The sequence below is a fragment of the Antechinus flavipes genome, chromosome 6 (assembly GCF_016432865.1).
Source record: "Antechinus flavipes isolate AdamAnt ecotype Samford, QLD, Australia chromosome 6, AdamAnt_v2, whole genome shotgun sequence".
In the NCBI taxonomy this organism is placed as follows: domain Eukaryota; kingdom Metazoa; phylum Chordata; class Mammalia; order Dasyuromorphia; family Dasyuridae; genus Antechinus; species Antechinus flavipes.
The window spans coordinates 53837680-53853286 of NC_067403.1; the positions used below are offsets into that span (position 1 = coordinate 53837680).

The following is a 15607-nucleotide window of genomic DNA, read 5'->3' on the forward strand; positions in this document are numbered from 1 at the left end:
CCAAAAATTTGGGTTACACAAAGTAAAAGAATAAAAATGTAAAAAAACAAATTTTGACTTAGTCAACATATTGTCTGATTGCTAAGCAACAATTGATATCTGAAATATTATGAAAAAGAGAAGAGGCACATTAGGATTAGAGATAGATTTTTTTTTTTTTTAAAGTAAGAGGACAGATTCTACTAACTTTAGACCAATGAACTTCTTTTCAGTTCCCAAGGAAATTGTAAGAATGAATCATTAAAGGCATTGTTAGAGAATGTCTAGGAAGGGAAGCTGTGAAAACCAAGAGCCAGCATCCTGTAACCTCATCAAGGATAGGTCATAACAGATTAATTTTACTTGCTTTTTTGATAGTTACTAAACTATTAGGTGAGAGGGATGCTTGGATAGGATTTATTTAAAATTTAGCAAAGCATTTTATAAAGCATCTCATATTCTTTTTGAAAAGTTAGATATTAGTTATATCATAATACAATTAGATGGATTTAGAACTAATTGAATTAGATCCAAGCAGTAGTTAATGGTTCAATGTCAGCTTGGCAGGGAGTTTCCAGTAGAATAATTCAGTTGATTTTTTTTAAATCAGTGACTTTGATATAGATAAATGATAGGAAGAAATATATTTATAAAATTTTCAGATGACCTAAGACTGGGAAGTGTAGATATTATATTGGATGACATAATCTAAAAATATTATGATAGACTAGAGCAGGGCTTCTTAAACTTTTTCCATTTATGACCCCTTTTCGTTCAAATAATTTTTACATGACCCCAAATATACAGATATCCAAAATAGTTATACTTATTAAACATTTATTGACAATAAGTCATAATTTCCATGATCCCCTACATTCAATTATGAGAACCCATATGGGGTTGGATATTACAGTTTAAGAATCTGGGGACTAAATCACTGGACTCAATCTAATAAGAAGAAATTCAATGGAAACTACTCCTGGTTCAACATTCTACTACACACCATCTATCTGCCTCTGGAGGATTTTTGGATTTGGAGAATGAGGACTTAGGTTAAGATCTTAGCTCTGCTTGAATGATCTTTGGAAAATTACTTTATCTTTTTTGGCCTTTGTTTATTCATTTGCAAAATGAAAGGGTTAAATTAAATGAGCTTGAAGGCCTTCTTAAGGTCTAAATTTATGAGCCTGGTATGTTGTACATAAAGCATATTAGCAATGTAAACCTGGCTGTAATCATTATAGTATTATGCTCATTTAAAAACAACAACAACAACAACAACAATTCCCCACCCAAACACATAAAAATATAATGTATATCACATAGACTTTAATTACATCTTCTTTTTAATTGAAGTTGAACTAGATAAAGTGAGATCTTTCAAGACAGTTGTGAAAATCGAGTAAGGCTTCATCTATTTCAAAGTTTGAGTAGGCCTGAAAGACTTTAAGTATTAAGTCAAGGGCATACTTAAAGTCTCCTCCCTGCTATCTTTTTTTTTTTTTTTAATTTTATTTAATAATAACTTTATATTGACAGAATCCATGCCAGGGTAATTTTTTTTACAACATTATCCCTTGCACTCGCTTCTGTTCCGATTTTTCCCCTCCCTCCCTCCACCCCCTCCCCCAGATGGCAAGCAGTCCTATATATGTTAAATATGTTGCAGTATATCCTAGATACAATATATATTTGCAGAACCGAACAGTTCTCCCACTGCACAGGGAGAATTGGATTCAGAAGGTAAAAATAACCCAGGAAGAAAATCAAAAATGCAAATAGTTCATATCCATTTCCCAGTGTTCTTTCTTTGGGTGTAGCTGCTTCTGTCCATCATTTATCCACTGAAACTCAGTTAGGTCTCTTTGTCAAAGAAATCCACTTCCATCAGAATACATCCTCATACAATATCGTTGTCGAAGTGTATAATGATCTCCTGGTTCTGCTCATTTCACTCAGCATCAGTTCATGTACAGTCCTCTCTGTAATTCATCCTGCTGGTCATTTCTTACAGAACAATAATATTCCATAACATTCATATACCACAATTTACCCAGCCATTCTCCAATTGATGGGCATCCATTCATTTTCCAGTTTCTAGCCACTACAAACAGGGCTGCCACAAACATTTGGCACATACAGGTCCCTTTCCCTTCTTTAGTATCTCTTTGGGGTATAAGCCCAGTAGTAACACTGCTGGATCACAGGGGATGCACAGTTTGATAACTTTTTGAGCATAGTTCCAAATTGCTCTCCAGAATGGTTGGATTCGTTCACAACTCCACCAACAATACATCAGTGTCCCAGTTTTCCCGCATCCCCTCCAACATTCATCATTATTTTTTCCTGTCATCATCATTATTTTTTCCTATCATCTTAGCTAATCTGACAGGTGTGTAGTGGTATCTCAGAGTTGTCTTAATTTGCATTTCTCTGATCAATAGTGATTTGGAACATTCTTTCATATGAGTGGTAATAGTTTCAATTTCATCATCTGAAACTTGTCTGTTCATATCCTTTGACCATTTATCAATTGGAGAATGGCTTGATTTCTTATAAATTAGGGTCAGTTCTCTATATATTTTGGAAATGAGGCCTTTATCAGAACCTTCCTCCCTGCTATCTTAAGGACATACTTAAAGCTCATCCCTGCTATCCCCTCCCTGTTATCCCCCTAAGGGCATACTTAAGTCCCCTTCTTGTTATCCTCTCTATTTCAGCCAAATATGAGCAACTATGTACTTATTGGTCAAGTTCAATTTCTTGGATAGTTCCCCCGTTTAGAATGTAAGATCCTCAGCCAATAAGGATGAGGGTCAATGGTGGGAGGGGGAATTTGCGTTAGGGATTAAAAGCCTTGACCCTGCCCCCTACAGTGCTTCCTTCCTTCAATTGTCTGCTCGATGGGTGCAATGCCCGATTCTCGCCAGAATGTATAATAATAAACTTTGCTTCTAGAGATCTATCCAGTTTTTTTTATTAATGGTTTCTGACCCACACAAAGTAAATGCCTTTCATATATCTATGTGGTTCTCTCTGTAAATTTTTGTAAGGCTAAGTTTCTTAAATTTTATTTTTTTTGTAGTGCTTTCAATGGATTTTAAAATTGAGCACACTTGGAATAGCTTGCCAGTATCCCATGAGCCAGTGTGGATCCGGCTGAGTCCAGGTGATGGAGGATTGACAATGGAAGTGAAGGCTCCATTTTTTAATGATCCTCCAGCCCCACCTGGAGAGCCAGGAAAGCCTTTTGAAAGACTGTGGGATTATGAAGGTGAGTGAACATGCTGGATTTTATTGTGATCATCCATCTTTTTTACTTCTTGCAAGAATTTTATTTTAAAAGAAGCATTCTGGAACACTTGACATGTATGACATAAAGATTTCCTTTAACTTTTAAAAGAGGTGAATTCTCTATTTAGAAAAGAGCTTGAAACTTGCTTAACTAGAACAAAGAAAAGTAGCTATAACAAAACCAGATTTGGAGATAGGTATTACGTTTTCTTTCCCTTCTCCCAACTTTCCCCTCTTAGAATGCTATTTGAAAACAACTCAGCAATAGTAATAGCTTGGATGTATGGAAAAATGTTTCATTCGGAAGGCCTCTCAAGACCAAAGTATGTTTTGTTTTCTTTAGGGAGGTTTTAGTATAATATTGAAAACCAAATATCATCTTCAAAGTGTGAATTTTGATTTCTAGCCTCAAGCACAAAATTAAGGATAAAGACTAATGCAAAACAATTAGAATCCAAGAACTAGAAACTTTGCCCTCTAGTGAAGACTATGAATCCCTTCTACGAATAATGTTTTTGATATATAAACTACAATGCATAGGATTACAAAGGAAAACAATAATGTTCAATTATGGTTATTAAAATACTAAACAAAAACAAGTTCAAAGACTTTTGATTAAGAGTCTCTTACGTAATGTAATTAGACTGACTTGTATTTTAGTATTTAGTAGCAGTATTTTAGACATACTCTGCAGGTCATCTTGCCAAGGAAGGAGGACAAGATAATAATAATAATAATTATTATTATTATTAGCCACAAGTAGTCCAAATCTTAAATGCAATATTCTATAAAAATGCCTTTTACTGATACCCCCCAATCATTAGTGCCTATCATTTCGAAATTACTTGATTTATTTTGTATATATCTCAACTGAATCAGCTGCCAATATTGGATTCCCCTTTATAGGATGTAAGCTGTTTGAGAAAAGGGATTATTTTTATTTTTGCCTTTGTATCCCCAGTATGAAGATATAATAACTCTGTACCAAAGAGGTATGAGGGCTGAACTCATCCACCTTTAGAGTCCTCCTGTCACCCAAGAAGCTGTAGAATGCCCATTGGCCACATGCTAGTAATACTTTCTCAGCAGATGGGGGGTAACTGATAGGCCTAAAAACTTATTGATCAGTGAAGGGAATGCATATCCCAAGCATGTGAAGACTTTCCCCAGCAAAATGGGAAGATAAGGACATTTTGTTCCAATGGCCATGAAGATGGCTGTGGAATGATTAGGGCTTGGTCAGAAATCAAAGATTCCAAGAAATCCACTGCATCCCAGGCCATCACTAGCTATTGTGACTTTTGCCTTGTCACTGTACTGACATGTCTTTGAAAGACTGCAATTCTGTCTCACTTAAATCCAATTTATCTTTGAGTCGAAAGATATCATCCATATAATTTATGTGGACTATTTGTGCCCATCCTGTCTGTGGTAGAAACATCTGAGCTCATCTTGGTATAATCAGATATAATATATCTTAACTCCATCATTATAATGTTGTTTTGGTCCCTTTGAGGAGAAATACCCACAGCAATGGAGCATAGTGTCCTTGTTGATTGAGTGAGGTAATACTGATGCTTCAAGTATTTTAAACTTTGAAACCTTGCAGATATAATTATACCATATTATCATGGTTTTCTATTTTACAGAAAATAATTCAGCACTTGTGTGAGTGCCTTAATAAGAGTAGAAGTTACATAGTTCAAAGATAAGAGATGTCATTTCCCCTTTTTTCTTATTATCTTACTTCTTTTCTCTTGATATAGATGTTGCTTCAGCACTTGTGTGTGTGTGTGTGTGTGTGTGTGTCTAAGAGAGAGAGAGAGAGAGAGGTAAGTCATTTTCCCCCTTTTTTTATTTTCTCACTTTTTTTCTCTTCTCTTAATATAGATGCTGCTTCAGCACTTGTGTGTGTGTGTGTGTGTGTGCGTGCGTGTGAGAGAGAGAGAGCAACCTTAATAAGAGTAGATATTACATAATTCAAAGGTAAGAGATGTCATTTTCTCTTTTTGTCTTACTATCTCACTTCTTTTCTCTTCTCTTGATATAGATGTTGCCTCACAAAATTCATCCCTTGAAGTGGATGGTATTTTAGTTATAAGTAATAATATACCAACTTGTCCCAGAGAAGATATTAAAATATTATATTAATTTGAAAGTCCTCACTAATTTAAATCAATTTAACAGAGTCTTATTAAATACCCACTATGTGTCTAGTGCACTGTGCTAGATACTGGGAAAATAAAGTAAACAATTGAAATGGTATCTTTCTTCACAGAGCTTATATTTTAGCTTTCTATGACCATTCTGTCTATACTGAGGAGTGACTTTTCCCTTTGCTGCTTAGCTGGTACCCTATTTAAGCTTCCTATATTTACAAAAGCTACTATTTAATTTCTGTTTCCAATTATGCTCATTCAGAAGCCACCTTCCAAATCTCTTAAAGATCATGGTAGAATGATTCTGCACAGGAGACCAATGTTTACACACTTGCTGATCTTTTATTTGCAAAGTTAGTGTCAGAGATTTTTTTTTTAATGAAGATAAAATTCACTTAAAACAACTCCTTCAATAATACTGTTTTTCCCCAATGAATGTGGAAGGCTAGAAAGCAGCAATAATTGCTGATAGTGTTAGAGTTAGTGACTCATGTATAGCCAGGAGAATAGCAATTTCATTTATTCAGCAGATATTTATTGAGTGCTCATTATGTAAAAAGTACTGTACTAAGTATTTGGGGGATGAAAAGTGAGCAAGATACTAATTTCTGCTCCTGAGGATAGTGGTGTCTGGTGGGTGGACAAGACCAATATGGGAAGGAAATACTAATATGTGTCATGAGAAGTGGAAAGTACTATCAGAATCTGGGAGGTGGGGGAGAAGAGTGTATCTACATTTAGTATGCTTAGTAAAAGAAGTAACATTTACTTTAACCTTAAAGAATAGGCAGGATTTCAACAGGAAATTGGAAGGGAGATGCCAGGATAAGTCCATCCCAGTAGATGGAATATTGGCTCTTAGATTTAGAATGGGAAAGGGCTTCAGAGGGTATCTAGTCCAAGACCCTCACTTTACAGATGAAGAAAGTGAGGCTCAGAGGATCTGTGTCATACAGGTAGTAAGTGTCTGAGGTCAGGAACCCAGCTCCTCAGATTCTAAAGATTGTGATTTTTCCATTGATCAAAGGTAAGAAGGTGGGAGCCCTCCTTTAATAACTGCTAGACCACGGACAAAATTACTTAATCTCTGTGAGCCTTTTATAATATAGGGGTGAAAATACTTGTACTGCCTGTATCTAACAGGGTTATCATAGGCTCAAATGAGATAATATAAGATGTCCCAAATGTATTAGTACAGCCTAAGCTTTAATAACTTTAGAAGAAATGGCTACAAACTTACAAAAATATTTCCTAAAAGCTTGGTTTACTTAAATTTTTTATGTACTATATAGTTTTGAGATTTTTAATTAACAAATGTTTAATTTTAACTAGACAGAGCAGTTTCTGTTTATTCACTCTGTTTTCAACAGTTTCTGGATGTCACTTTCCCAGACCAGTGTATAGCTAGAGAATGTCACCTTGCTTAGGTCCCTCAGTCACTTGTTCTATCTCCATTATATTGTCTTGTGGGGGCATATCAAAACTCTCCTGTATGCGGCTAAACCTTGTTCTTTGGGTGATCTTAATACTAGGTTGCAAATGAAATCCTTTCAGTCACTAAGCAACAGCTAATGAAATTTTTTATAAAGTTCAGAAATTTAACCTACCAATATTTTAAAAACTGAAATACTTATTTAACCTTTCAAATGTTTTTTTGGTAAATTCATAACATTTATATATAAATATTAAAAGTAATTTATATATTTATAATAAATATATATATATAAATGTAATACATTTACCAAAAACCAACATATAATATATATTTCTTTATATTTATGTAATATATAATTATATTTATATATAATATAATATATATTGTGAAGTTATTAAAGCGTAAAACTGCACTAAACTTTTGGAACATGCTATATATGTAAAGCATTCTGCAAATTTTAAAGCATCATAGAAATTTTGATTATCATAATGACTGCATGTAGGCCAGTAATAAGTCTGAACAAATAGTTTGAAGTTAAGAGTATGATGAGTCTTAAATACCACACTTCTAAATTTCATGAACAAATCAATTATATTTTTTAAAGGAAAGAAAAAAATGGTTTCATGGTAAAGCACAATTACATTACATAAAATATATTATCTCTCTTTTTAAAAGTGGTGGAGGCATTTTTCTTGAATGACAGAACCCAGCAATACATAGAAGTTGAACTTTGTCCGTGAGTATGAAGCCTTTTTATTTGATGTGTCTGTTCCTCTAATCAATTCATTGGCACTTACATGTAGCACAGTAACAGTTAATTTTACTTAATTAGAACCATAGATATCAGGCCCTTAGAGATCATCAAGTCTAATCCTTTCATTTTAAAGATGAAGAAACTGAGGTCTAGAGAAATCAAATGATGCCAAAATTTGCACAATATTAAGTGGCAGAACTGGGATTTGGCACTCTACTGCCTGTTTTTTCTATTTCTCCCCCTCCCTAACCCCCACATACACTGCCTTTTAGGGGAAGAGAAAATTTAAATTAATTAAAATCAGAACTATAGAATTGTTAGTATGGATTTGTTACTTACAATAAAATGATACCTTGTTTTATGCAACATACATATTCCTAAACTTTTGATCACAAATGAATTATTTGTAAGTCAAGTTATATTTTAAATGTTCAGGGGAGCTTACTTTTAATGGAAATTTGAAGTGAAGATATTTCGAGGATTGATTCATTCGTGAAATTAGTAATGAATCATTTCTTGAGTTAACTGTATGATAAATCAGGAATTTTATATGCCAGATATTTTAGTATCACAAAAACAGATGCATTAAATTAATTTAATAAAACATTTCATTCTAGGGAACCTATTTTAATATGTAGATATAATTATTTCCTATTAGTATATCCATTTTTATACAGAGTCACATCTTGCCTGAAAAATATTGGTTCTATCAATCTTATTAAATTCTTAGTTTAAATAGTCCTGTGCCATCTTATTCTTTTTTTAACATATGGTCTTGATTAGAAGACTTTTTTAATAGATAGATTATTATAGTAGAGCAATGAATATGAAATCAGGAAAACCTAGGTTTCAAGCTCATCTAATATACTCAGATTCATAGATCTAGATTTGGAAGGGACCTTAGAGGTTATGAAATTCAACAATGTTTTGTATTTTACATTTTACAAATGGAGAAACTGAGGCCCATGAAGGGTTAAATGACTTGTGCAAGGTCACACAGGTCATAAATGGCAGATTCGACATATAAACTCCTGTACTTTTAATGCAAGTTCAGCCTTTCTACTTCATTCCTCTCCCTCTTAGTTCCTGCCAGGACAATACTAGACAAATTATCCTACCTTGCTGAGCCTTAATTTCCTCATCTGTAAAATGGAGCTAATAATATATTTTACACTTACCTTACAGAGTTGTGAGGATCCAGTTAAAGTGTATATATAAAGTGCTTTGCAAACTATAATGAGACATGTGAACGTCAGTTAACACTAACATTTACATTGCAAAGATAAATTGTTAATCCAAATGCCACGAGCGAGATCTTGATTAAAGATATTTTAGTTTATTTTACTATTTATTCAATTGTAAGAGAGGTAACTTGGCTTAATGGGTAGAGAGGACTAGCTTTGCAACTGGGAAGACCTGAATCCCAGCCATGCCTTTGACATTATAGTAGCTTTGTGATTCTGGGTAAGTCACTTAACCTCTCAATAATCCTAGCAACGAGGATTAGTTCAGGGACTTTCCACATTAGGAACTCCACACTGAGGAAATTAAAAAAAAAAAAGCCAAAACAGTTTTAAACTTCATTGATTCTCTAGCATTGAGTCATTCAGTATTCATAGTTAACTATAACTTTCCATATCTTTCTAGTCTTTTTCTAATTAACAACTAATTGAATACGTCATATTACTTTTTTTTTAAAAATAAAAGGTTTTTATTTTCAAAACATATGCACGGATACTTTTTCATTGTTAACCCTTGCAAAACCTTGTGTTCCAATTCTCCTTCTCCCACCCCACCCTCTAGATGGCAAATAATCCAATATATTTTAACAAGATAGAAATATATGTTAAATCCAATATACATAAACATTTATACAATTATCTTACATACATAGGATTTAACATATTTTAACATGTATAACATGTATTAGATTGCTTACCATCTAGAGGAAGGAGTGGGGGAAAGAAAGGGAAAATTTGGCATACAAGACTATGCAAGGATCAATGTTGAAAAATTATCTGTGCATATGTTTTGAAAATAAAAAGCTTTAATAAAAAAAAAATTATCTTGCTGTCCAAGAAAAATCAAGTCAAACAGGAAAAAATGAGAAGAAAAATAAAATGCAAGCAAACAACAACAAAAAAGAGTGAAAATGCTATGTTGTGATCCACACTCAGTTTCCACAGTCCTCTCTCTGGGTGTAGATGGCTCTTAACATCACAAGATCATTGGAAGTGGCCTGAATCACCTCCTTGTTGAAAAGAGCCACGTTTGTACTACTTTTTGACACATATAATATGTGTTATTCTATTACCATTGTATATTATAGTTCATACTATACCGCAATTCTTTGAAATGGGCGTAAGGGGTTGGGTGTGGAATTAATTCTTGTCCTCATTTTACAGATGACAAAACTTAGGTTTGAAGAACTCTTGACACTCAGCTAATACTGGAACTGATTGGTGAACCTAATAGGCTTTCTAATTCCCCATCTAGTAGTTTTTGGATTTTACCATGCTAGAGGATCGGGGACTCAGTGGATAAAGTGCTATACCTAGAGTGCTTAAGTGTTTTCTTATAATTTCTCTATGGATAATAAGCCATGTAGTTTCACAAAGTCAATAATACTGTGTATTGGAATATGAGCTGGGTGAGAGCTGCAGTTGCTTCTATAGCACCTTAGGTTTCACTTGAGAAATTCACCAAGGATGCATCCTATCTTCACCTACTGTCACACTTTTTTGAAAATTAATACTCTTCTCTTTTTGTGGGGGGTCACTAACTCAAAATTCTCATGTAGATTCATGTGTGTATATCTTTTCTCTCTCTCTCTCTCTCATAGGAAAAGCTGTGAAATACCATAGACAAGAATAGTATTTGGAGTTTTAATATATAGTGACTCTGTGATCTTGGGCAAATCACGTAACCTCCCAATGATTAAGGCAACTCTCTAAGTTATAGAACAAAAACAGATTTACCTTGGTAGAAAAAGTTTATTCTCTACCCCTGACACTATAATCTAGACTTAAACTTGATCTGCTCCCTCTCAAGCAGACCCTTGTCGTTTTGACACACACACACACACACACTCTCTCTCTTTCTCTCTCTCCATCTGTCTCTGTCCTTTTTCTGTCTTTTTTTGTCTCTCTCTTTCTGTCTCTGTCTCTGTGTATATATATACACACACATTTTATATATATATATAATACATTTATGTGTACCTATTATTCACTTATTAGAATGTAATATACTTTATATACACCCTCATGCAATATTTCATTCTCATAGGTGCTTAATAAATGTTTTTAAGTGATATATATTCTCATTGATATGAATGTTCCTTCCATCAGTACAGATCAGAATTGCTATGTTTTTATCCTTTTAGCTCTTGTCTATGTTCTTTTATAGAGCCTCCAAGGAATATCTAGTTCTTTTTTTTTTTTTTTGGCCATTGGATTTAAGTGATTTGCCCAAAGTTACATACATAACTAGTGAGTATCTGAGGCCAAATTTGAACTTGGATCTTAACATGGACTATGTACATAGTATGCACTTAACATATTTTTTGTTGGATTTCATTGGCCTTCTAGTCTTTGCTTGAAAATCTAGAATGAAAGGAAAAGCTACTCTCCCTTAAAGTAGCTCATTCTACTTCTAAATAGGACCAATTATTAAGGAATTTTTTCCTTATGTCAAGCTTAAATTTTCCTCTTTATCATTTCTATTCATTACTTCTAGCTCTATGTTATATTTTATTCAAAGCACATGAAAGGGAAAAAAAGGTAACTTTTTTGTATAAGATTGCATTTGTCATAAACGGATCCCAGGCCATGCAAACATAGGGACACCAATGCATTGTTAGTGAAGCTGTAAATTGGTCCATCCATTCTAGAAAAGAATTTGGAGTTAAATGAAGAAAGTGACTAGGATGTCTATGCCCCCTGATCCAGATATTGAATTGCTTGGCAGTATTCTCAAGGAGGACCATGACATCAGGGAGATGATGCCTTGGTGTGCAAATGAGTTGGATTTAAGTAAGAGTGGGCTTTGCAAAGGCACCAACTTCATAATCTCCTCTAGAATCATCTGATTCTAGCGGCGATATATAGAGCAGGATGATTGGAAATGATCCTGAATGCAGTGGGAGACTTTGGCCTTTTTAAACTAAGGTTTTAAACAGGTCTCAGTTTACCTTCAGTAATTCAGTGATTACGGGCAAGTAAGAAAGAACCAATTAAGTTAATCATAAAAAGAAAGGCCCCAGATACACCAAAATATTTACAGCAGCACTTTTTATAGTAGCAAAGGATAAGAAACAAAGTAGATTTCAAGATGAATATGTAGAAACATGAGAAGACATATAAAGTGATGCAAAATGAAGAAAGCAAAACAGAAAAAACAATCTACACAATAGCTACAACAATGTTAATGTAAACAACAGCAATAAAACAATTGGAACTGAAGTTCTGAAATGATGACCAAACTTGTCCTCAAAGAATTGATATGAAAGGGCACTTCCCTCTCTTCTCTGAAAATGTAGGGGACTACAGGAATAGGATACCAGACTTTTTCAATGTGATGATGAGTTCTGCTGAACTGTTCCCCTTTTTATTCTCTGTTATAAAATATGATTCTTTGGGAAGATGAGGAGAGAGATACTCGGAAATGTAGATATTATTAAAACAAAAGATATAGAATTTATTGAAAGAAAAATTAATAGTCTCCTTGCTCTGAAGTGGGGAAAATTCAAATGTCATGTTTAATAGTAGTAGTAATGAACTTACTTTCATTGGCTCAATATTTTCATTTGGGTTTGGTTTGTTATTGGAAAAATTAATGACAGAAATTGTTCCATGTTCATATATGTTTCTGATACAAAGTAGTGAGGAAAATAGGTGTTATTAAAAGGTATTTTTCATTTTTATAGCCATGGACAACATTTGGTGCTTTTACTAAGTGAGAGAAGAAAATCATGGAAAGTAAGTAATCAGCTACAGAGGAATCTGCCTTTTCATGTATCCTGGTACTTTCTATATAGGTGCAAATTTGCTATATTACCTTATCTACATTTTCCTTTTTGCTATTGTTCTAGCAAGTGCTTGCTTTATCATTTGAGGTGTCCAGACATGAAAATACATGGGAAGGTAAAGCTCATCTTCCTTGGAATTATTTTCCTCCTGGTATAAATAAATTTAATTCGTATGCAATTCATGGATCAAAAGCTGGAAGAACATATGAAGCACTTTACCCCATCCCTCAAGATGAGATAAAAGAAGGACAGGAGCCTGATTTGTAAGTAGAAAATATGTTATGAGTTGTATTTGGAGGATAGAAGACTGATTCCATTGATTTTGGGAGGACAGTGCCCACTTACTTAGACTAAATGCCCACTCTTAGAATGAAGGCAAGAAAATTACTTTTAAGTGTATAGTCCAGTCTTGTGAACTCCCTGGCTCCACTGGCCTGTTGCCTACCATAAACTCAACAGTTATTAACCTCAAGACCTTTTCAAAAGCATAACCAGAGTCCCCAGTGATGAAGAGAGAAGCTGTTGGTGGGAGGTTTACTATTTTGGCATAATTTGATTCATCCTGAAATACTTGGCAATGTTTCCATTCAGTTCTATCACTTTCTGCAATCCCTGTGCTCTTCTTTTTCACCAATTTTCCCTCTAACTCCTTTCCTCTCTTCTTTTCTTTTCCCCAGTATTTTGTTTTTAACTTTGTATTCCCTGCTCCCCTTTTTCTTAACTTTCTTCTCTTACACCCTATTCTTACTACTCTGTTCTGGCCATTCTTTATTCTTTTTTTTTTCTACTAAGTTCTTGAATTTTCTTGTTTTATGCAATCATTGTGCTGTTTTTCTTCTTCCTTTTCATACTGCCCATTTTTACTCCAAGCATGACAAGACTCCATCTAGTAAGGTAAAAAGAGTCAAGTAGCCAGGAATAATTGGTTCTTTTTCTTTTCTTTTCTTCCCTCCTTCCCTCCCTCCCTCCCTCCCTCCCTCCTTCCTTCCTTCCTTCCTTCCTTCCTTCCTTCCTTCCTTCCTTCCTTCCTTCCTCCTTCCTTCCTTCCTTCCTTCCTTCCTTCCTTCCTTCCTTCTTCCTTCCTTCCTTCTTCTTTCTTTCTTTCTTTCTTTCTTTCTTTTTTTCTTTCTTTCTTTCTTTCTTTCTTTCTTTCTTTCTTTCTTTCTTTCAGTATTCCTTTACTCATGTCACAGTCAGGGTTTGCATTCTTTTTATTTTTTTCCTCCCTGGTCTCAGATACCTAAACTTCATGTGAGTCCACCACTACCAAGGGTACTTTCTCCTTTTGTCTTCCCTTTGCTTAATTCCATGAGCAAACATTGCTCAGACCCTATCTGACAGATTGTATCATTTTGATAAGATGGAAGTTACCAATTCTGTTACTTCAAATGATGAGATATAAGACTATCAGATCTTATCACCTGTCATTTTAAGGTCTTTTGGGTTTTTACATTTGCCCTGACTCTGGGCAAGAGTCATCTTATTTGCTGGTATAATTTAAGGGTTCCTAAATCCTTGTCATCAATTCCCGGGTCCTTATGTTGCACCCATAGAACCTTAGGATTTCTACCTTCCCTTTAGCTGAACTTCTATTCATTGTCTCCCCCGATGAGAATATGACCACCATGAGAGTAGAGGTTGACTTATTCTTTTTTTCTTTGTATCCCTAGAGTTTTTCATTCATTCATTCATTCATTCATTCTATTAATTAATTCCTCTTTCACCAGCTTCTATCACTCTTCTACTATTCTCCACAATAGTCATCACTGATGAGTAACTTGGTACATATGAAAAATTTCTTTTCTGTTTCCTTGGTCAAGGTAGAGACAGATCATAAATGCATTTTCTGAGAGCACAGTTGCTGCACTGTACATGGAAGGAAATCTCATTTTTTTCATAAGTCTATAGTGGAACCTTTGTAACAGTCCATTATTCTGCCTAAAAAGAGAAGAACTAAGTCTCAGGTTTGATAATGCAGGATAGAAACTTTTTAGAATAGCTTCTTATATTTCTGTAATGAAAGCAACAATAACAAAGTTTGACTCTTTTTCAATATCTGGAAACAGCATGTGGGTATCTTTGTTTAAAGCTATAGGAATGAAAGGTAACTTTAAGACATTGTTAAAACCATGACAGGGTGTTTTCAGATCAATAGAAGTTGTTCCAATATGATACTGTCTACTTTAGAGTTTCTTAAAATAGAAAATTGCCACATAAAAGATCTGACAAAATAGAATAAATTCTCTTTTAAGATAGCTACTTCCCCCAGATTCAAAATCTATTTCAACTCCCACTCCATTTTCTTTTCCTTTTAGCCATCGCCTGGAATATTTCAAGTTTTTTAATTTGAATATGATTTTTGGAGAGGAGTGGAAACAGCCTGAATCAGACCTTTGGATGTCACAGAACTCTACTGTAAATAAGGACAATAAATAATTTTATTTTTATTTTCTGCCTTTTTGAAAAATCAACAAATTACAAGCTGCAGTCTCTTAAAGGAAACTGAGAATGTTTGAACAATGCACATTTGCAAAGATGATTTTTAAAAGTGAATTTTTCAAGAGCTACTTGGCAAATAGAATTGTGCTCAAGATAATAAAATGTTTGTGAAAAATCTTGTCTCTACAAGTAAATCATTAGTAAATCATTTTCCAGAGGTGAATATCCAAGAAGTCATCATGTCATTGACCTAGCCAGCAACCACCTTGCCACTTATCTAAGCATTTTTTTTTTTTTTTTAGCTTATCTCCCTTATAAACTATGGATCAGCCCAATTCTCCATTCCTTGATTGTTTTCCATCAATATGAACTTTTTTTTGTCTTTTAATTCAATCAGATTTAACAATCTTTTGTTATGTGTTGACTATAGTAATGGCAGCTTGATGACACAATGGATAGAGAGCTGGGCCTGGAGTGAGGAATACCTGAGTTTCTATCTGGCTGTAGACATGTTCTAG

At 34.2% G+C, this 15607-nt stretch overlaps 1 protein-coding gene across 1 annotated transcript in view; it reads left to right on the plus strand.

The window, feature by feature from the left end:
* Positions 1-15264, plus strand: part of C6H4orf33 (chromosome 6 C4orf33 homolog) — a 28042-nt gene extending 12778 nt beyond the window's left edge. The window contains exons 2-6 of the mRNA XM_051965159.1: positions 3065-3253; positions 7543-7603; positions 12549-12600; positions 12714-12913; positions 14966-15264. Coding sequence (XP_051821119.1) covers positions 3073-3253; positions 7543-7603; positions 12549-12600; positions 12714-12913; positions 14966-15086 — 615 coding nt within the window. The 5' untranslated portion in view covers positions 3065-3072 and the 3' untranslated portion in view covers positions 15087-15264. The remainder of the gene's footprint in view (positions 1-3064; positions 3254-7542; positions 7604-12548; positions 12601-12713; positions 12914-14965) is intronic.
* Positions 15265-15607: the final 343 nt, after the last annotated feature.